This window comes from Amblyomma mixtum, chromosome 3, assembly GCF_055824585.1.
Source record: "Amblyomma mixtum isolate Tamu chromosome 3, ASM5582458v1, whole genome shotgun sequence".
Lineage (NCBI taxonomy): Eukaryota > Metazoa > Arthropoda > Arachnida > Ixodida > Ixodidae > Amblyomma > Amblyomma mixtum.
Window position 1 is genome coordinate 337,322,579 of NC_143014.1, and position 19,369 is coordinate 337,341,947.

Genomic DNA, 19,369 nt, shown 5'->3' on the forward strand with positions numbered 1-19,369 from the left:
TTTCCCCACCTGCTATCAGGCCTCGTAAAGAGGCCCACAGGATTAAAAATAAGTAACAACACATTAAACAAAAAGTTATAGGCCACCACCGATAGCTGGCGCGCTCGTTCATAGGTGGCGCTACCATCTGGCAGCCTCTAGAGTTACTGTATATGTATACAGTAACTCTAGTAGCCTCCACAAAGTGGCCACCTGGGATAGCATAGTTTTGAATCACAGTTCCCAGTTGGTATGGTCGAAAAGAGGATAACGTGTCTTTTTCGTAAAGTGCAAATGGATACAATGCACTGGGTACAAATATTTATTAAAAAGTTGGACACATAAAAATTAAAATCGCATCACAGCCGTAGCATTCACCGCAATCCACCTTCGGAGCCCAATAACAGGCTTGCCAGTAACGACAGAAGGATTGTCAAAAATATATTATTTGTAGATGTACTCCAATGGCAAAGGATTGACAGTGCATGTCAACAAGAAACAGGATGCCTCAAAGTTTGAAAGAAAAGTTTCGTGAAATTTGTATTGCGGAAATAAAACAATGGTTACAATACTTGTAACAACTGCAGAAATACACAAAAAAAACTGGAGCTGTTGAAGCATTAAATAAGTGCAGCCGTTCCCATGTGGACCTTTTCAGTCGGAGACAAAGTCCAACCCTCCATGGACTCCGAGACGGGTTTCCTGTCGTCTGTGTCCAAGGCGGTGCCGACGGCGTCCACGTGAGGCTCCGTTGTGACACGGGATGCAGGCAGGTGGGCAGGAAGCAGGCCTGGAAGGAGAGGGCGAAGAGCATTCAGGGCCTGTGCAGGTGGATCAATGCCATAAACTAAAGCCGAGGTGATTAGCAGTTCTGGCAAAAGGGAAAACTACAGAGAATGTTTACTACCGCCTGTTCCGTATTTATCTGTCCGTGTTAGAAAAAATTCTCCTGTGCAAACTACTGGACTGTATGGGCTGAAACGCCGACTACAAGGTAGCTTATGATAGTCTTCGTCTTTCGATATGTAATTTAACATCTAAACTTGCGTACATTTTCAGGAATCGGCGAAAAAGTGCATTCGGCTGCGGCAGAACTTTTCGCCCAGGCGAGCAAAGAAGCCAGTCTGACAGACTGCGCCATCTGGCGAGCGGTGTTAATTTCAAGGAGCAGACGACACGCACATCCCAAGAAACCGCGCGAGGTGCACATTCCAGCCCCAAGCCGTGACATCGGTTGCCTCACCGCTCGCCAGATGGCGCAACCTGTCAAAGTGGCTTCTTTGCTCGCTTGGACAAAAAGTTCTCCCGCAGCTGAATGCAGTTTTTCGCCGATTCCCGAAAATGCAGGCAATTTTAGATGTTAAATTACTTATCGAAAGACGAAGACCATCATAAGGTACCTTGTAGTCGGCGTTTTGAGCCCATATAGTTCAGTAGATTGCGCAGCGGAATTTTTCGTAACAGGGGCAGGTGAATACGGAACACGAGGTTACATTCGAATCGGAGCGAAAGCGCGGATTTCTGCTACGTAGCAGACGACGATTTGCGGGCAGTGCCGCGGGACGGAGTGCTCGCGCTAGGCCAGCTGCGAACAGACAAGGGAACAGACAACGGACGATTTTACGCGAGGTTGGTTCCCGTCGGATTATTGGTTACACACTAAAGGAGAAATTTGACGTTGTGGAAACGATCTGTATGGGAAGACCCAATGTTTCGCTTTAACACGAACTAGTACAATCAGTGACATAACTCTGTGTTCTTTCGAATTAAGCTTGCACGAGAGTAAAGAGTGATCGGACATTGGTACATATGGCAAATTCCCTACCCTTGACGCAGCCCTCCACCGAAACTCCACAAACAATTTTACGGTACGCACCCGTCCAAAGCGAACCTCCGCCTTTATTTTGTTTCTTTTTAGAAGCACTCCATCGCTGCACCCCTACCCCGAGAGCCACATCATGCACTCTGTCACAAGACTTGACTCGCAAACAAAAAAAAATGGCTGAGGCTTAACTTGGTTAAGCCTGGAGAATGCGAAGCATCATCGTGTCGCGCAATTTGGAGGCGCACAACCACAGCGACGGCGCGAGATAGGCCCCCGTTTCTCCACTGTCGTGACGTCATCGTGTCACGTGGTGTGACGTCATGTATCACGTGATTTGGAGGCGCACAACCACAGCGACGGCGCGAGGTGGGCCCCCGTTTCTCCACTGTGGTGACGTCATCGTGTCACGTGGTGTGACGTCATGTATCACGTGATTTGGAGGCGCACAACCACAGCGACGGCGCGAGGTGGGCCCCGTTTCTCCACTGCCGTGACGTCATCATGTCACGTGGTGTGGCATCATCGTGTCACGTGATTTGGAGGCCCACAACAACAGCGACAGCGCGAGGTCGGCCCCCGTTTCTCCACTGTCGTGACGTCATCGTGTCACGTGGTGTGACGTCATGCATCACGTGATTTGGAGGCGCACCACCACAGCGACGGCGCAAGGCGGGCACCCGTTTCTCTACTGTCGTGACGTCATCGTGTCACATGGTGTGACGTCACGTATCACGTGATTTGGAGGCGCATAACCACGGTGAAGGGCTAAAGTGGTAGCTAAAGTAGTATGCTTCGCATAAAAAGAAAAGAGCAGGGGAAACTTTCCGCAAGCTCTGACTTCTGCGCGTCTGCCATCCCGCCTACCCCTCTGTTCTCCGTGTCCGATATGGTGCCTCACTCTCATTGGTTGACTGTGGTGCGACGTCACGACCTCTGCCGAACAATCCTAAATAGGTGGGGTCCAACTGACAGCGGACATTGCGTCACGGCGCAGCTTTGTCACCTGAATTTGAACTTCCGGGTCTTTTCCGTCGTTTGGTTTGCGTAGGCATTGCTTGCAGACGTGCGGTTTCGGTCTTTCTTTTCTTAATACTGGCTCTCACATTGCTGGAAAAAGGATGTTGTGCGCTGCCGCAACCTGCAGAAACTTCATTGCAACGGAATGCAACATGTTCCGAGTGCCATCAACTACAGGGAACGGCAAGAACAGTGCGCCGTTGCGATCCGCTGGCAGACTGCCTGCGACGGTCAACCTTATGCTCTGCTTCGAGCATATTGTTGGCGGCAGAGTTTGAGAGCGTTGTGGAAGTTGAAGAATTCGGTAAAGTAGGTTGTTTATCTCCTTCAGGAGCACCAATTTCTCGCTCGGAAGACTTCGGCTATGTGCCAGAACCGTTCTCACATGACGGCGGCAGCACCGCGCGGGCTATGTTTGCAAATATATGATGTTCAGCCTCCGTCAGTACAGCGTGACAACTTAAGATGTTAAAGGACAGGACGATTATTCCTAGACATTTGCGCTGAATGCGAGTAGCTCGAATTCATAGCTAATACTTAAGGAGTGTGTTGTTACTGCCGTCAGCTGTCGAAACGGCGACACCGCGGCCACGTACGGCGGCATCTCGTTCAGTTATAAATTGTTCTATGAGGCCATTTTCGCTAATTTCATGCTCAAACTGAAACACGTTTTCACCAGAACACTAGTCGACATGAGCACGCAGCAAGTGTCGAAAATTATAATTAAGCAACCTGTTACACACAAGTTCCCTGTTTGTGTGGACCCGCATGTTGCAGTAATGTTTCTTCGTTTCCTGTGTGCGGAGAAGGAGGCTGACAGACAAGGTGATCGCATTAGAAAGTGATAAGAATTATTAACCGCATTTCTTTTCATACTCTGAGTCAGTAAGTTGGGAAAAGCTTCACTTCAGGATAACACGATTAAAAATAAATGGCAGCCAACATAACCTAGCTGTTTTTCACCGTTCATTGTACAGAACATAGTAGAATTGACATCTGACACAAATGCTATAATACTGAACTCTCACTGTGCAGCAAAGTGTCATTTGCACACTGTTTATGTGCTGAACATGCATATGAAGTAAATAAATGTCTACGTCTATAGCTTGCATATGTGATGCATTGCATGTTTGCATGTAGTAATATTGCACTTAATGATTGACTAATTGAGAGGTACATTGGTGATTTCAAGAAGTGCAAGATGCTACAAGGAAGGCAGAGGCTGGTCTAGTGGTCGTTGGGTACATAACTATCAAGAGTAATAATCATGCTATAAAATTACGTTTTTTTATTAAAAAGCCAAGGAACGCATTGTGTTCAGTAATTCCAGACTTTTTGGTATCACTAGTGTCTTACGAATGGTTTATCAATGTGCAAGCTGTGCGGCATTGTTAACGCCAAAGCTAAAACTGGATTCAAATGCCTTTTGTTCAACATTGCACAAGACTTTGTAACAGGGACTTGTAGAAGATTCTGAAAACAACTCGTATCAAGCTTCTGTGTGTGCTGTAAAAGCTGTAGCATGATATTTTTTTACGCTCGACCATACTATTTATTATAATTTACTATTTGTCACAAAGATCTGCATTAAACTCATTTATTACATGCTGTAGAAAATGCGCTGCGAAAGGTTTTCCAAGACAAAGATATGATGTTATACCTACAGGACAAGAAGAGTTTCTCGTTAATAGCTGAGAAACTTGCTCCTCTTGCAGTTCAACAGTAAAGCTGCCCACGTCAAGAGCTTGTTCTGCTTTTGGCTCCTGTTGCTTACTGTTTTGTCTTTGTGCCTGACTTTGTTTGCGTTCAATAAAACTTCCTTTGGGGCTAGTTGGTGCATTTTGAATCTAAGAAAAGGAGCAGCACCAAAGCATGCAAACACAAACAAAGAAAGGAGAAGAGACAAGCGCTGTAGTGCGTGTTGTGGTGCCTGTAGTGAAGCTCTGTAGCAGGCTTTGATGCCTTGTTTTGGCCTTAGGTTTTTATTAGGAAAAATAGAAGGCAAGCTCATCTTTTGCCTAGCTGCTAGTGTTGTTACTTACCTACATTACCTTGAACATTGTGCATACAGTGCGTAAGTTATACATCTCCACATTTCTATACATAGCTAGGCATCAACAGCTGACGTGCCAACCATTGGCGACATCTGTCTGTACACAGGCTGGTGGTTCTCCTTCAACTAGGCTCAGAGCACGAAGTACACGACAGCAAAATGGCTACAGGCTCTCCTCTGCTTTCATGGGAAGCAACATTGATTTTACATCCTTGAAGCTAGTGAATGTTCAAGAGATGACACAAAACAAAGCATTTATTTTTGTACATTTTTTTCATCTACCTAATGCAGCAGCCAGCATCGGGAAATCGAGTACAGAAATTCTTAACATTCAGAGGTGCAAGTTAAATGTAAATGGCTTGTAATGTCCCACACCACCATGCAGGGTGTAAAATGCATTGCAGTGCAGTTGCAGTGCATAACTATGCATAGTCAATTTTGTTTGTGAGAAAAGTTCTTGTGCATCCACCAAAGCTGCAGTAAGTGGACGCCTCTCACTGCTGGAATAGCTGCCATGTAACTTCCCATCTGGGCTCTTGGCGCACATAAGTGGAGGTTTTCAGCCACAAAGTCTCGGTGCATGCTTGTCGGGGCATAATTCGTACAGGTAGAAAGACTACAGTAGTGCTGAATTAATTCAACACATTTGTAATGCAGTTGCATTTTTCCATTACAGCTCAACTAAAATTAAATCACATGACAGAGTTGTTAAGAATGCCAGCTTCTGCAGTAATTATTCCATAAAGCATAGCAAATATGCAATGAAAGCAATTAAGCTGACAAGTACAGGAGCCGACAATAAAACAGATTTTGCCCCTTGCTAAGGTTGTAAAACATTGATAAGTTCACAGACTTTCGAGAGGAAGAGCGACTCGTGGGCAAACAGGGACGCCGTAGTAGAGGCCTCCATATTAATTGGAACCACCGGGAGTTCTTTAACGTGCGCTAACATCGCGCAGCGCACGGGCGCCTTTCGCGCTTCGCCTCCATCGGAAACGCGGCCGCCGAGTCCCGGATCGGGTCCTCCGACTTAGTAGCCAAGCGCCCTAACCGCTAGGCCACTGCGGCGTGTATAGAAAAAGTACCGAAAGTCCTCCGCGGATTTGCACGGTTCAAGCTCCTTGTCGTCGTAGCCACCCTGCTACAATATGCGCTCGTACGTAATGCTAGGCTGCGGTTGCTGGTAGTCCATATATTCAGCGCCTGGAAGCGCGAAACCTATAGGAAATATGTACTCTAATATATATTAGAGAACTATGTAGCAGCCATATGATAACCGTAACAAGAAGCGGACTTTTCAGCGAGTGAATGAAGCGTCCTAAACTTCAGCGCGAACAGACGAAGCATGCCGAAACGTTCGCACTTACAACGCTTTTCAGCCCTTAATTCCAATACGGAACGTCGAGCGTGGGCATAATAATGCACGTAGAGCATGCTGACCTTTTTTACGACTTCATTCGCGCGTATTAACTTATTAGGAGCGAATTTAAGCTTGGCAAATCCGCATTTCAAGCAGAGCGCCGTACACGCCGTACGTGTGTACACGGCGCGTGTACACACGTACACGCGCCGTACACGCGCCCAGCATTCCTTGCGGCTCGTTCAGATTGGACACCACCTATTAGTGACAACGAGCGCGGCGTTTTCGCCGAACGTCAGCTATAACGCTCTAGCGTTGCAAAAAAAAATTGCTGAGGCTTAACTTGGTTAACCCTGGTCAGATGCGAAGCATATTGATGGCTAGGCTTGGTAATACATGGCTTTCCTTCGTTGAATACTTGGTCATTTTAATACAACCACTAGAAGCCTTCGTCGTGGGGGAAGACAACGGCATGGCTACAGCGGAACGCCGACTAACCCCGAGACGCGCGTTGCGTGGGCGCCTGGATTGCCACGGAAGCCGCGTCCGCCTGCCCGGTGGAGCTAGCGTTTCACCTACACCGAGTGTGAACGCGCGTTCGAAATGCGCGGGAATGCCGCTCGAGGACATTCCGGTGTCTGTGCGATGGCATCGTTCTCCCTCTCCCAGCGCGTGACGGCGATCTGTCGTGACGTCATGTGTCGCGTGGTATGTCACGTGGTGTGACGTCACTATACCACGTGGTCTGCACGGCGTGCAACCACAGCGACGGCGCGAAGTGGACCCCATCTTCCTCTGTCGTGACGACATGTGGCACGTGTTATGTCATGTGGGGTGACGTCACTGTACCGCGTGGTGTGCACGGCGCGTAACCACGGCGAAGGGCTGTAGTGTACCTCTAGTAATATGCTTCGCATAAAAAAGAACAGGAGCCATGATGGAAGCACTATAGCACACAGACATACAGAGTATAGAGATGCAAGATGAGGCCTACCTGTTGTCATGAACTCGTGGTGCATGATGGCTTCGATGCTGGGCCGCCTTGCGGGTTCCGGTTGGAGAATCCACCGGATGAGGGCGCTCGCGTCGGGGGACACGGTCGAAGGTATCCTGTATTCGTTCCTCTTGATTCTGTCGTAAATCGTCGCCTTCGACGACGAACTGAAAGGGGGACGCCAAACTAGCAGCTTGTACCTGCGGAGAGCAGTTCGCGGCCTGTCAGTGTCCGCACCGTCTGCCATCTCAGCACGCCACAGCTCCAAGGAGTGCGGGCACAGCAATGCTACAGGAGACCCCTACCAACCAGTCGCCATGAAATGCTAACCTAAGAGCGGGCAAACGACGCTCGTGATGCACCTAAGTGCCTGGATTTGAACGTGAAGGGGGTGATCTCATTGTTTCTTAACATTTAGAGGGACCGCACAGTGATTTTATGGACAATATTTTCTCTCTGGCATTCGTAAGTTCTTTGCTTGAAGATACGCATACCCGGTTGCGTACCCAGGAATCACGGCTGGAACTTTTCAAACCCATTTTCTCGACACATGAACGTCGCTTCCCGTCTGTGCCGGCTTCTGCGAATCCCGACTTCATGCAGAGGCCTGTCAGCGGAAGGACGAGATGACTGCCCGCCAGTTAAGTTGGTGGTAATAAGGGTTGCAAAGACGACTTTAAGATAGTGGCGTAATTTCATAATTATGACGAACAGCCTGGACTCGATGAGACAGGAACGAAGGAAGAAGCGCATCTGACGTCTGCTTCATTCTCTGTCTCTCGTCCAGTCTGAGCTGTTTCCCACCATTACGATAATGAGCGCCCCGTTTACTGATTCCCAGCTTTTATCGCAAACAAAAATCAAAGCATTACGAAAGTTCAAGAACCGTAAAAATTAAGGGTAATGATGTCTATCATAGATATGCGCAAGTGTTTTATATTGATAAAAGCACACCTGTCGACGTATACTGGAATGAACAAGCACACTTGAACTCTGCGGTATACGGTGACTAGATGAAATACGAAAAATTATGCCGCCGGAAATTTGCTGTACTTAAATTAACCCTTTGTAATACCGCCTAGTTCATTCGCAAAATTCACATCTATTTTACACGACGTAACCTGACTGCAGGCGAAGCTACGGTGTTTGATCAGAACACATCACCGCCGTCCACTCAGGCCCGACTTGCTTCGCCAGATGAAAATATAAGTAAATGCCTCGGGCATGAGTTCTTCCCACGTTACTGTCAATATAGGCAAAGATAGGAAAGAATTTCTCAGTTTTTATATTCACATTTCGGACGGTAGCCTACGCCTTTAATGCATTTACGGACGGGTTAGTACCTGTACGATATGTGCATTGCGAGCTGTCATTGGAAGTATTAAAAGAGCTGAAGACATTTCTGCGCAGTTGAGAGAGACCAGCGCTGGAATGAGGGGGGGGGGGGTCTAAGGGGGCTGCAGGCCAGGGCCTCACCTCCGACAGCAGGAGAAGGGGCCCATTTATTCTAACCTGCTTAGCGTATGGAACCGTGGGCAATGGAACTTTGAGTGACACGTATGAAGCGAGAAAACCAGAACGAGGAGATGGGCACCCACCTTAAGTAACTTTGTTTAGCCTAATCAGTGGGGGGTAGCTTGTCGAGCTGCCACCCCGACGGGGCCCCCTTTCTTACGAAGCGATAGATGCGTTTGCTTACGGATTGCGGAAAGGCTTTCGTGGTTTTCTGTCAATCCCCCCGTCCAGTGGCGTCTGAAGGTGTGGTGTTTTTGAGAATCCTGCCGTCGACATAACAGGTGGGACTCCCGCCTCACCGCCAAGCATTCTGCTGGAACAGCTTTAATAATCGGCTAAAAATGCACTAATTAATTTTTAAAACCACACATATCCGCTAATATGCAGTGCGGTGCTAGATGTAAAAAAAAACTTGCTTTGCGCCCTCTGTATGGTTTACAAATATAAGGAAATGCGACATTTTAGCGTCACAAGCATTATTAGAGCAGGGTAGGCAAAAACGAAACTAGAATGCGCAGCGGAATTTGAAGCGGTGTCTACTTGCACGAGTATCATATACGGACTGTTGAGAAAAATGCGCACCGTAGAATGCTTCTCTCAGATACACGGGTGGATTGTTCGAATTTCGCACACATATGAAGAATGGGTGCCAGAATTATTATATGCACCGGGTTTTATCCTTGCCAAATTTGAAAAACAAATCAGGCTGTGCATGCTAGCTTCTTGGAAGTCCCACGGTTTCACTTTGTGCTCCGGCAGCCAAAGCGAAACACTTGTTTATGGGGTTTAACATCCCAAATCAAGTCCGGCTATCCGGGACGCCGTAGTGGAATCCTCCGGATAGTTTCGACCACATCAAGTTCTTCAAAGTGCACTATTATCGCAATAGTGCACGGGCCTCTAGCATTTCGCCTCCAGCAAAATGTGATAGCCGCGGCCCTGACAATTTATTTTGTTCGTTCTTTTTTCTTGGGGTTGGTTTTGTAGAGCCAGGGGGAATTTAATTTCCGATGAAATAAAAGGCGCAGTAATTGCCTCACTTCTAGGTGGACACCTCAACCATGTCTTGAGGGGAGGGAGGAAGGTCTGAATGAAAGGAGAGAAAGAGGTGCCGTTGGTTTATCGGTTTAAGGGGGTTTAACGTCCCAAAGCAACTCAGGCTATGAGAGACGCCTTAGTGGAGGGCTGCGGAAATTTCGACCTCCCAGCTGGGGTTCTTTAAAGGGCCACTGACCAGGGTCCGGACATTTTTGAAAAACAAGCCCACTGCATAGATGAGGCATCGAAGATAACCTCTGCAAAATACTAGAGCAATGCGCGCCCCAAAAAGCTGCGAAAATTCAAATCAAAGCCCGTTCGTTCTTTCCTTCCTTCAAAAACGGGCCCGGCCCACTACTCTGCACCCCGCTGACGTCAGGGGGGGCTACTTTCGCTAAAGGCACTCCATTGGTGCATCGTTCTGACTGACGGGAGAAGGTTGGGCGTAGCCTTGGCGTCGCGTCGTCTGCACAACGCTTTCCGCAGCGCCTTCTGTTCTGGCTCATGCCTACAAACCCGCATGAAGGAACAAAAAAAAAAAACTGCGGAGGGAGCGTGCGGCGACAGCCTTGAACCCTAGCCATAAAAAGTAAAAAAACAGTAAAACTGAGGGAGTTGGTTCGCCCCCCCCCTCCCCCCCCCCCCCCCCCCCCCCCGCCGTGATCCCGTCACGAGACGCTCTGCGTGCGCGCGCTCCCTTCTCAGTTTCTTTTCTTCTATGCGAGCCCCCCAAAACAAGGTTTTAATTAGTAGTGCAGCAGAGCCTTTCCCTCGCTCGCCCACTTTACCGCTCCGCACACATACCGCTTATCTTTCGTGCATCTTGCGTACGCCTTGACTCCAATGAATGACATATGCTTTGGAGCGGAGAAAAGACACAAACGCACAGAACACAAACACGCATGGAGAAAAGCAAACGGGCGGTTGCCGGGTCCGCGCTTCGCCGTGTGTTTCGAACACAACCGACTTCCGCCCCTCCGCTCGTGAAACGGTGGGGAGGCCTAAAAGAAAATGAAAAGGTGGCTCGTTAACTGGGAATGACAAACAGATGTATGAAAGGATGCGCTCGCTAACAAGTCTAGGTGGTCGAGCCGATCGCGCCTCTCGATCGTTCAGTGTGCGGAGAAAATGCAAAAACCAAGAAAAGAATTCTATTGAAGGCGGGGCCATGACGTCGCCCTGTGACGCACTCCACAGACACCACGCCTCCGGCTTACACCGGAGAAGGAAGGGGTGATTTTGCCTTGCCGAGCCTACTCGACGAGGAGCGGGAGAGAAAAATTTCGAGGAGGGAGTGGAAGGAGATGAGGCTCGCTGAAAGAGAGGTAGAGAGTGTCTGCTGAGCTGGGGTGGTCCGTGGCCCTTTAACGTGCACTGACATCGCACAGTACACGGGCTTCCAGAATTTCGCCTCCAAAGAAATCCGACAGCCGGGGCCGGGATCGAACCCGAATCTTTCGGGTCAGCAGCCGAGCACCATAACCATTGATCCACCGCGGCAGCAAAAAAAAAAAGTAGTGCCGTTGTGGAGCGCTCAGGAAAAATTTCGACCACATGGGGATGTTTAACGTTCTCTTAAATCGCACAGCACACGGGCGCCTTTTTGCATTTCGCCTTCATCAAAACGCGACCGCCATGTAGCTAGGTTTGAACCCGGGTGCTGAGTCGAGCACGCTCATCACTGATCCAGGATTTAACTTCTGCTATTCAAATGTGCCCCATGAGGGTAGTAGTAAACGTCCATCGTGTAATCAAACTAATTTTAATAACCTTTAATAATACCTTCTCGGAGCACTAATTAACGAGTGTTTCTATTTCCTAGTCGCTGCTGGAGCGCCCAGCTCAACTGTAGGAAACTAGCTCAGCCTGCTTTTTTTTAATGCGTTAGCATTGCAACAGTGCTGCGAACAAAAACCGTCTGTCTGGTTGTTCACGGAGTCATTGAAAGAGGAAAGTGGGCGGCGAGCGCAGCGGGCTGCCATGCAGCCCCACACAAGTTGTCGGTCGCACCACGTGGCTCTTCCGAGACGTTCGGCGCTCGGCCGCAGACGGACACGTGTCGCGGCGCGTTCCAAGAGTCGCGTTGTGTTTTGTGCGCTGTAAAACTAATGCTAATGCGTTACTGTTGCACGAGTCCCATTGATCGCACTTCTTTTTATTTTCGTGGAATTGCAATGAAACATGGGTGTATTCCAGCAATTCCAGTAGTGTTGCAGAGGGCAGGGAGGTCATTGTAGGGAAAGAGAGAGGGGGCCTATATGCCATTTGCCCAGGGTCCCCATTTTTCTTTATCCGGCCCTGAGAGACTCACAAGATGCATCCGACGGCCCAGATGTCCACTTCATGGCTGTAGCCCTTCAGGTTAAGCATCTCGGGGGCCATGTAGTTGGCGGTGCCGCAAATGGATATCTTGAGTTCCTCCTTGAAGTAGAGGCGTGTGGCGAACCCGAAGTCGGCCACCTTGAGTTGCAAGCCCTTGGTGAGGAGCAGGTTCCCGACCTTCAGGTCTCGATGGATGACCTTCTCCTGCACCAGGTACTGGCAGGCCAGGAGCAGCTGGCGCATCAAGTACCGCACTTCCGTCTCGGTGGGGGTCCTGCGGTGCTGGAGGACATCCTCCAGAGACTGTGAAGTAAATGCGCTAATGAAGCCTGCGGACGACCCTTGAAGGTGCGACCGGCGCGCCGGCGGTCTGGTAACCCGCACATGGCACACGCTTAATCGCACGCCAGCATCACGCACTCAACGTTACCCTTTGGTAAGCAATGAATGAGACGCTGATCCGGATCATGAGAGCGAAATGGCTGGAAGAATAATAATGGGGTGGAGCGCATATGGCAGTCTCACTCAGATCATGAATAGCAATTTACCAATATCCATCAAGCGAAAAGTATACAAATGCTGTATCTTACTTGTACTCAGCTACGGGGCCGACACGCGGAGGCTAACAAAGAGGGTTCAGCTTAAGTTAAGGACAACGCCGCGAGTTATGAAAGGAAAAATGATGGCTGTATCGTTAAGAGACCGGAAGAGGGCAGAGTGGGTGAGGGAACAAATGCGGGTTAATGACATCCTTGTCGAAATCAAGAGGAAGAAATGGACTAGGGCGGGCCACGTAATGCGAACACATGATAACCGGTGGTCCTTAAGGGCAACCGAGTGAATTCCAAGAGAAGCCAAGCGTAGCAGGGGGCGGCAGAAAGTTAGGTGGGTGGATGAGATTGAGAAGTCTGTGGGGATACGGTGGCCGGTGGTATAGGTCAGGGTTAATTAAGCAGGGTTAAGCACCCAGGGACAGCAATGCTTTCGCATTTATACACGTTAAAATAGTTTAGTGTATGCCGAACTTCTTTGTCTCTGGTTTCATTATGTTTCATACACACTAACTAGACAGTATGGTTATCCTGTTTCAGTCCAGTCGTCCGCGCTATTTTAAATAGTCTAATTACTGCATGGATGCAACTCTGACCGCACCGGTATTCTGATCAGTCAGCCGTAACCCTGAGGAGCTCAGTGGCTATAGTGCTCGGCCACTTAGACGATAGAAACAACTCTGATCCCAACCTCAGTGGTCGGATTTCGACGGAGGAGAAATTCTAAAGGCCAGTGCGATGTGCGAAGTCAGTGAACGTTAACGAATACAAGGTGGCCAAATTTATTCCGAAATAACTTCTTCACTACAGCATTCCTCATAGCCTGAGTTGTTTTGGAACGTTAAGCGCCATTAAACGAAATAGAAACTAACGTTTATAACCTTAGCAACATTTTCGAATGAACGCAAAGAAATTCAGGGCAAATGGGAAGCACCGAGAGCAGGAACGTTGATGCACCTGCAATGTGCACAGCTCCATGATGAGGTACACGTTCTTGTCGTCCTCAAAGTGGCCGTGGAAACCAACCACGTGCTTGTGACGCAGGCTTCGGTGGATGTCGATTTCATCTTCAAGCTCCAGAAAACAATTTAATTAATAACCTCGTAAATTTTGTACAAAGAGTAAAAAAAGAATAAAAAGTCGCGCAATTAGAAGCTGATAATTATGATTGATAAAGCCGTACGTGGAAATGACAAAAGCCACCACGCTGGCAAAGGTAAGCGGTTACCACAGCGTAATTTGACCTATATGGCTGTGTTTCTATTTGTGTTGCAAGAATCAAGTGTAAATTTTGTCCCCCGCTGGTGACCCCCTTCTGCAGATAAAAAGTTGAAAGAAAATTTTTAGAAGCATTAAAAGGACATGGAGAGATTTTAGTTGGTCTGTCTCGACACGCTACCGTGTGAAAGGTGTTACTGTCAACGAAAACTGAGGTTAGGTAAGCCTTTGAAAAGGCCATAAAACTACAAGCAGGGGCCGTAATCTATGAAGATCCACTATCCCTTTCGAATATATGCGGCCCTATCGCAATAGTCACTGTTGTTCTGTGATGTTGCCGCATCTTTCAAGCGTCCCTGGGAAATGACCTCACCATTGACTTGTATGGGACCGGATCTGACGGTTGCTTCCTACTGACGCTTGAAAGCCGCAGAAGCACGACTGAAAAACAGTGACTAAATCGAAAGTGGATAATGGATCCTTATACCAGGTGTCTCAGCTAAATGTAACCAAGCTTTTAAAATACACGGGGTGTCCTAGCCGTCTCAAACCAAATGAGGGTTGTTTAGAGCCGCCTGACGTAGTTTGCAGTATTTTTTTCATTCTTCAAGGTTTACTAATTAATCAAGATTAATTAACTAACTTTTTAATTATTGACCTGAGGAACAAAGTGTCAATGGAAAAGTTGTAGATCGCTTTGAGAAACAGCTTACTGAGACATTTGCAGAGAAGTAATATTTACGTAAAGTAGTTTTTTTACCGGCCTTTAACCATAACCCGCACAATAAGAAAAAGCTTCCACATTACAACTGTGCCACTTCAACGTCCCAAGACGCCCTTAACGAATAAAATTCGTTTTTTCTGAATTCCTCTCTTCGATGAGACTTTGGGTGCACATTGGGGCACAGAAGTGAGCGAGCAGCTGGTCACGTGAGAGCTTTCTTTTAAGGCCAATAAATGAAGCTACGTAAATCGTAACTTGACGGAAACAGCACTACTAGCGGTTTTTCGAGGTGATCTAAAACTTTTGCATTGACATTTTCTTCCTGAAGTCAATAACTAAACTTAACTAGTTAATTAACTTTGAAGAGTGAGAAAAATACTCAAGACTAGACCACGCGACTATGAACAACCCTGAGTTGGTTTCACTAGACTAGGACATTTCGCCTTTTTTAATAGTTTGGTTACATTTAGCTGGGACACCCGGTATAATGTATCCCCAGGGCGCATATCCATTAAACGTTTGGGTTTGGAACTGGCTCGCTTTTACATGTAGTCATTTTGAATTATTCATGGACTTATTTGTTGACCGCCTCGATGCACCTGCGAGGCCAGAAAATCGTTTCATTCTGTCGTCAGTGTCCCATCGACAAAATTTCTACCGAAAGGGAAGAAGGAGAATAGACGACGTGCAGTGATATAGGAACTCACACAAAACTGGACCATCGCCGATCTAAGATGAGCCTCGGAGACGATCTTCCCTGCGTACACCACGTTCGCCTTTTTGTCCACAAACTCGAAGCAATGCGCGTGTCCGCCCTGGAAAAAGCAATGCCAGCCTTGTTGCACGGTTCTCCAAACGAATGCTGGGCAATTGCTGTCGCACAGTGTGACTGAAACACTCAGCGAAGGATCCCTTCACTTGAAGGCAAAATGAGCTTGGCGCCTAAGTGCACAAAATAGGCACTACGTGAAATTCAAGACAGACGGAACGAACGGAAGAAGGGCATAGGTACAGTCTTTGCCAAAAGTAACCAGGATGCATGGTTTGCTTCTCATTCGCATAGTAGAGCCCTCACGGCTTCCCTAAAGATCAAGAAGTTCCTTGTAGCCGAGGAGAGGGGTCCTCTTTACCATACAGAGATTTATAGCTTGAGGGCTGGTATAATAGCTTTTAATATGCGACTGAGAAGCAAACCGTTCAGCCTGGTTAGTTTTGGCAAAGTTGTCCGAAATTTGTTTCAAAAGTACGGTTTAGTTTACAAAGCATACCAGACAGGAATAATCTGGATGCTGTCGTTTGCAAACACACTGGAAAAGTGCAAAGATATAGTGCCTCGGCGAAATACGCAAGTAATTGTTCACAGTACGCTTTTTGAGGAATAAAGATGCTTTTTATTGGCACAGTAATACCTGCAGTGGAGGACGTTAGAAAACAGGAGAATCGCGTTAACTAGTAAACTGAGCAACCTGACTTCCAACTGGCAACTTTTTACACCACCATCTGTAACCGAGTTCCCCGGTTTTTGCACAGTCCTGGTGGTCCCCTCCACTAGCCGCGCTATACTCCGTCAATCTCCCGAACGAAGAACCCGCCGCGATGGCTCAGTGGTTATAGCGCCCTTGCTGCATGCTGAGCTAGAGCACACGAGTTCGAATCCGGCTGCGGCAGCCGCGTGTCGGTGGAGGCGAAACGCAAAACGCGCACGTGTGTGTGTATGTGATGTTAGTGCACGTTAAAAATCCCCAGCTGGACGAAATCATAAGCTGGTGGAAATGTCTGGAGCACTCCCATACAACACCTCTCTATCTTTTCCTTCTTTCACTCCTACCTTCCTCCCTTCCCGTACTGCGCGGTTTAGGTGTCCACCAATATATGTGAGACAGTTACAGAGCCTTTCACTTCCCGGTAACCAATCTCTCCCAAAAAACAAAGCAGTGCCTTCTAAGCCTTAGTGGTAGTCGACTGTTGTAGCCACGGACCGAGGATATTGGTCTCTGAGAAAGGGCGAGGATCGAGGCGGTCCAGACCACAACGAAGCTTACGTCTTTCGTTCACGAAGGCAGGGCACTCACACAAGAGATGATACTGATTGTCTCTTCACAGACACAATATATTTGGAGAGGGCTGAGCACATGTGTCTGTCTCGCCTTCTTCCGTCCCGTCCGTCAGCGCTGTTTTCCCTACCATTCAGTATATTTGGAGGCTGTCGTACGCAACCAGACAGGAAAAGTGCAAAAATATAGTGCCTCGGAGGAATTCGCAAGTAATTGTTCACCATAGGCTTTTTGAGGCATAAAGGTGCCTTTTATTGGCACAATAATGCCAGTAGTGGAGGACGTTAGAAAACAGGAGAATCGCGTTAACTGGTAAACTGAGCAACATGACTTGCAACTGACAACTTTTTACAGCACCATCTGTAACCGAGTTTCCCCGTTTTTGCACAGTCCTGGTGGTCCCGTCTACATGCTGTGCTATATCTGTAAATCTCCCGAACGAAGAACCCGCCGCGATGGCTCAGTGGTTATAGCGCCCTTGCTGCATGCTGAGCTGGAGCACACGAGTTCGAATCCGGCTGCGGAAGCCGCTTGTCGGTGGAGGCGAAACGCAAAACGCGCACGTGTGTGTGTATGTGATGTTAGTGCACATTAAAAATCCCCCGCTGGACGAAATCATTAGCTGGTGGAAATGTCTGGAGCACTCCCATACAACACCTCTCTATCTTTTCCTTCTTTCACTCCTACTTTCCTCCCTTCCCGTATTGCGCGGTTGAGGTGTCCACCAACATGTGAAACAGTTACAGCGCATTTCACTTCCTGGTAACCAATCTTCCCCAACTAAGAAGAGGAAGGCAGAGGAGAGAGTACATGCACCAAAAAGTTAGACAAGCTCTTTTTTAGGCATAACATTGTGAGCGGTCTACAATGTCGGTAAAATTGTGAGGACACTTTGGCAACTAAAGTGTTGACAGGCGAAACCCGAGGACACTATGGCGTGACGACTTCCGGTGGGTGACGTCACACCGTTACAGTGGCTATATCGATACCCAAATTATACCCATTTCGGCGATCTGAAGTGTTAATTACGCTTAATTACACATTTCTCCTTCTAATTTTATAAAAATCCGGCGGTTTTCAGATCATTCTGTGGCAATTGTCACTATGCCGTGAGGACTTACGGTGGCTATGCCGTCACACCGTTCCGGTGGCTATATAGTCGTCCGCGCTATTCCGCCATTTTGCCTATAATAAACTAATTAACCTACAGTCATCAAACTTGGCTTCTAGGATCATTTTATCTTCCTCTATCAGAAGCCACGATTCGTATCTTCTGTCTTTTTTAGTTCCCGAATTAAACGCGTGTGACACGATTTGTTAACAGACTGACGACAGTATAAGCCAGTAAAGCCTTAATAGTTCGTGTGATAAACAAGTAAGAAAGATTTCTCATTGGGTAAACGTCTGTCGGCATCAGCCCGCAGAATCGGCATACTATGATCAGTTCCTTGTCTAGCAAGGCTCGGAGACGCTCGTGCAGCTAAGAGGTGCTAACTAGCATTCTGGTCGATTGATATTGACTAGTCAATTTTTTAAGTATTATAGTAATGTTCCCTAATTATTGAGAGGTGTGTAGCCCACGGTAAGCAATATCCGTATCAGCTTTTAGGATTTCGAAAATGCCGTTACCGTCGCCGCTGTGGCCCAACAAATTTTGGGTATTTCAACGAGTTACGCGCACTAGAGAGGTCACTTTGCCTGCAAGCTTCTCGAAAGCAAATTTATTTTGGTGCGATGTAGCCACACTTTTTAGAGCCCGAGCGCCGGGTAAACACGTTTTCGAAATTCTAAAAACTGATTCGGATATTGCTAACAGTGGGCTACTCGTCTCTCAGTAATTTAGGGACCTGCTAGCAATAGTTAAAAAGTAAACTATTCAGTTGTGATTAACTAGTCTGCTAGTTCGCTTTTCTTGATTGTATTCTGGCGTAATTAGTACACCGCTGACAATCCTCTGAAAAAAAAACGCTCTTCTAAATCAAAAGGCTTGTTTTTAACAAATGTGTAAAGTCTTAGGTGAGGCACCCCGTATATAGAGCTTATGGAGAGCCGTTCGTGCTCTGCGCTACTTTGCTAACGTCCGTGACATAGTTACGTTTCGCAAAAGCTGTACATTAATCTATTTCCACGGTGTACGGGCCCTCACGCCTTTATTGCATTTAACCCAACGCACGAAGCGACAGCAGCAATTAACTTTCTGGTTTCTTTGAAGGGATGTCGTTATAATCAGGCTAGACTAAAAGCGTATACCACCACGTTCTGCTGTGTGGAACGTACCGCGCCCGTTCTCTAAGGACACATACCTTGCCGAGAAACTTGCCAATGGTGTATATTGTCTGCGATTTCGCGTCGAAAACAACAGCGGGAAATTCGTCTCTGGTCTTTGCAGTGCCGGACAACGTCTCCCTGGCAGAATTCATCACGAAAAAGAGGAAACGCGACCGCGATTCCACGCTCTGCAATGCACACTACCGCAAAAGCACCAGCGTCTGAGCTGGACGATGCTGTCTCCGACCGCTGCACGACTGCTTTAAAAAGCTGGGTTCATAGTACCACGTGCACGAAAAGAGATGCACGGTATTGGTTGGCGCCACCCGTAGCGAATAGGTGGGCAGTGGACACTAGTCGGGCAGAGGCCCTCCTCTGAGTCAAGGGAATTTCGATTGTTCGTCTATTGTAGACGCCCTAGAAACTCTTTTCCTGGCCTTCTTTCGGGAAT

The 19,369-nt window shown here is 47.7% G+C and overlaps 1 protein-coding gene across 1 annotated transcript; it reads right to left on the reverse strand.

Moving 5' to 3' along the window:
- Positions 1–599: 599 nt before the first annotated feature.
- On the reverse strand, positions 600–19,070 carry LOC149356079 (serine/threonine-protein kinase PLK1-like). Its single transcript, XM_089576248.1, has 6 exons — positions 18,954–19,070; positions 15,304–15,411; positions 13,612–13,728; positions 12,093–12,406; positions 7,229–7,428; positions 600–769 (listed from the first exon to the last, which is right to left on the reverse strand). Exons 1-6 carry the CDS (start codon positions 19,068–19,070, stop codon positions 600–602), a joined length of 1,026 nt encoding a protein of 341 aa, XP_089432374.1.
- Between the last annotated feature and the right edge of the window lie 299 nt (positions 19,071–19,369).

What these genes read in the sequence shown, in the direction of transcription:
- LOC149356079 (XM_089576248.1), bottom strand. Translation starts at nt 19,070, where the DNA reads ATGAATTCTGCCAGGGAGACGTTGTCCGGCACTGCAAAGACCAGAGAC. An exon ending in TGGAGCTGTGCACATTGCAG is followed by an intron (nt 12,407 to 13,611) that starts GTGCATCAACGT and finishes TTTACTTCACAG; the next exon opens with TCTCTGGAGGATGTCCTCCA. An exon ending in CCACGAGTTCATGACAACAG is followed by an intron (nt 770 to 7,228) that starts GTAGGCCTCATC and finishes CTCTCCTTCCAG; the next exon opens with GCCTGCTTCCTGCCCACCTG.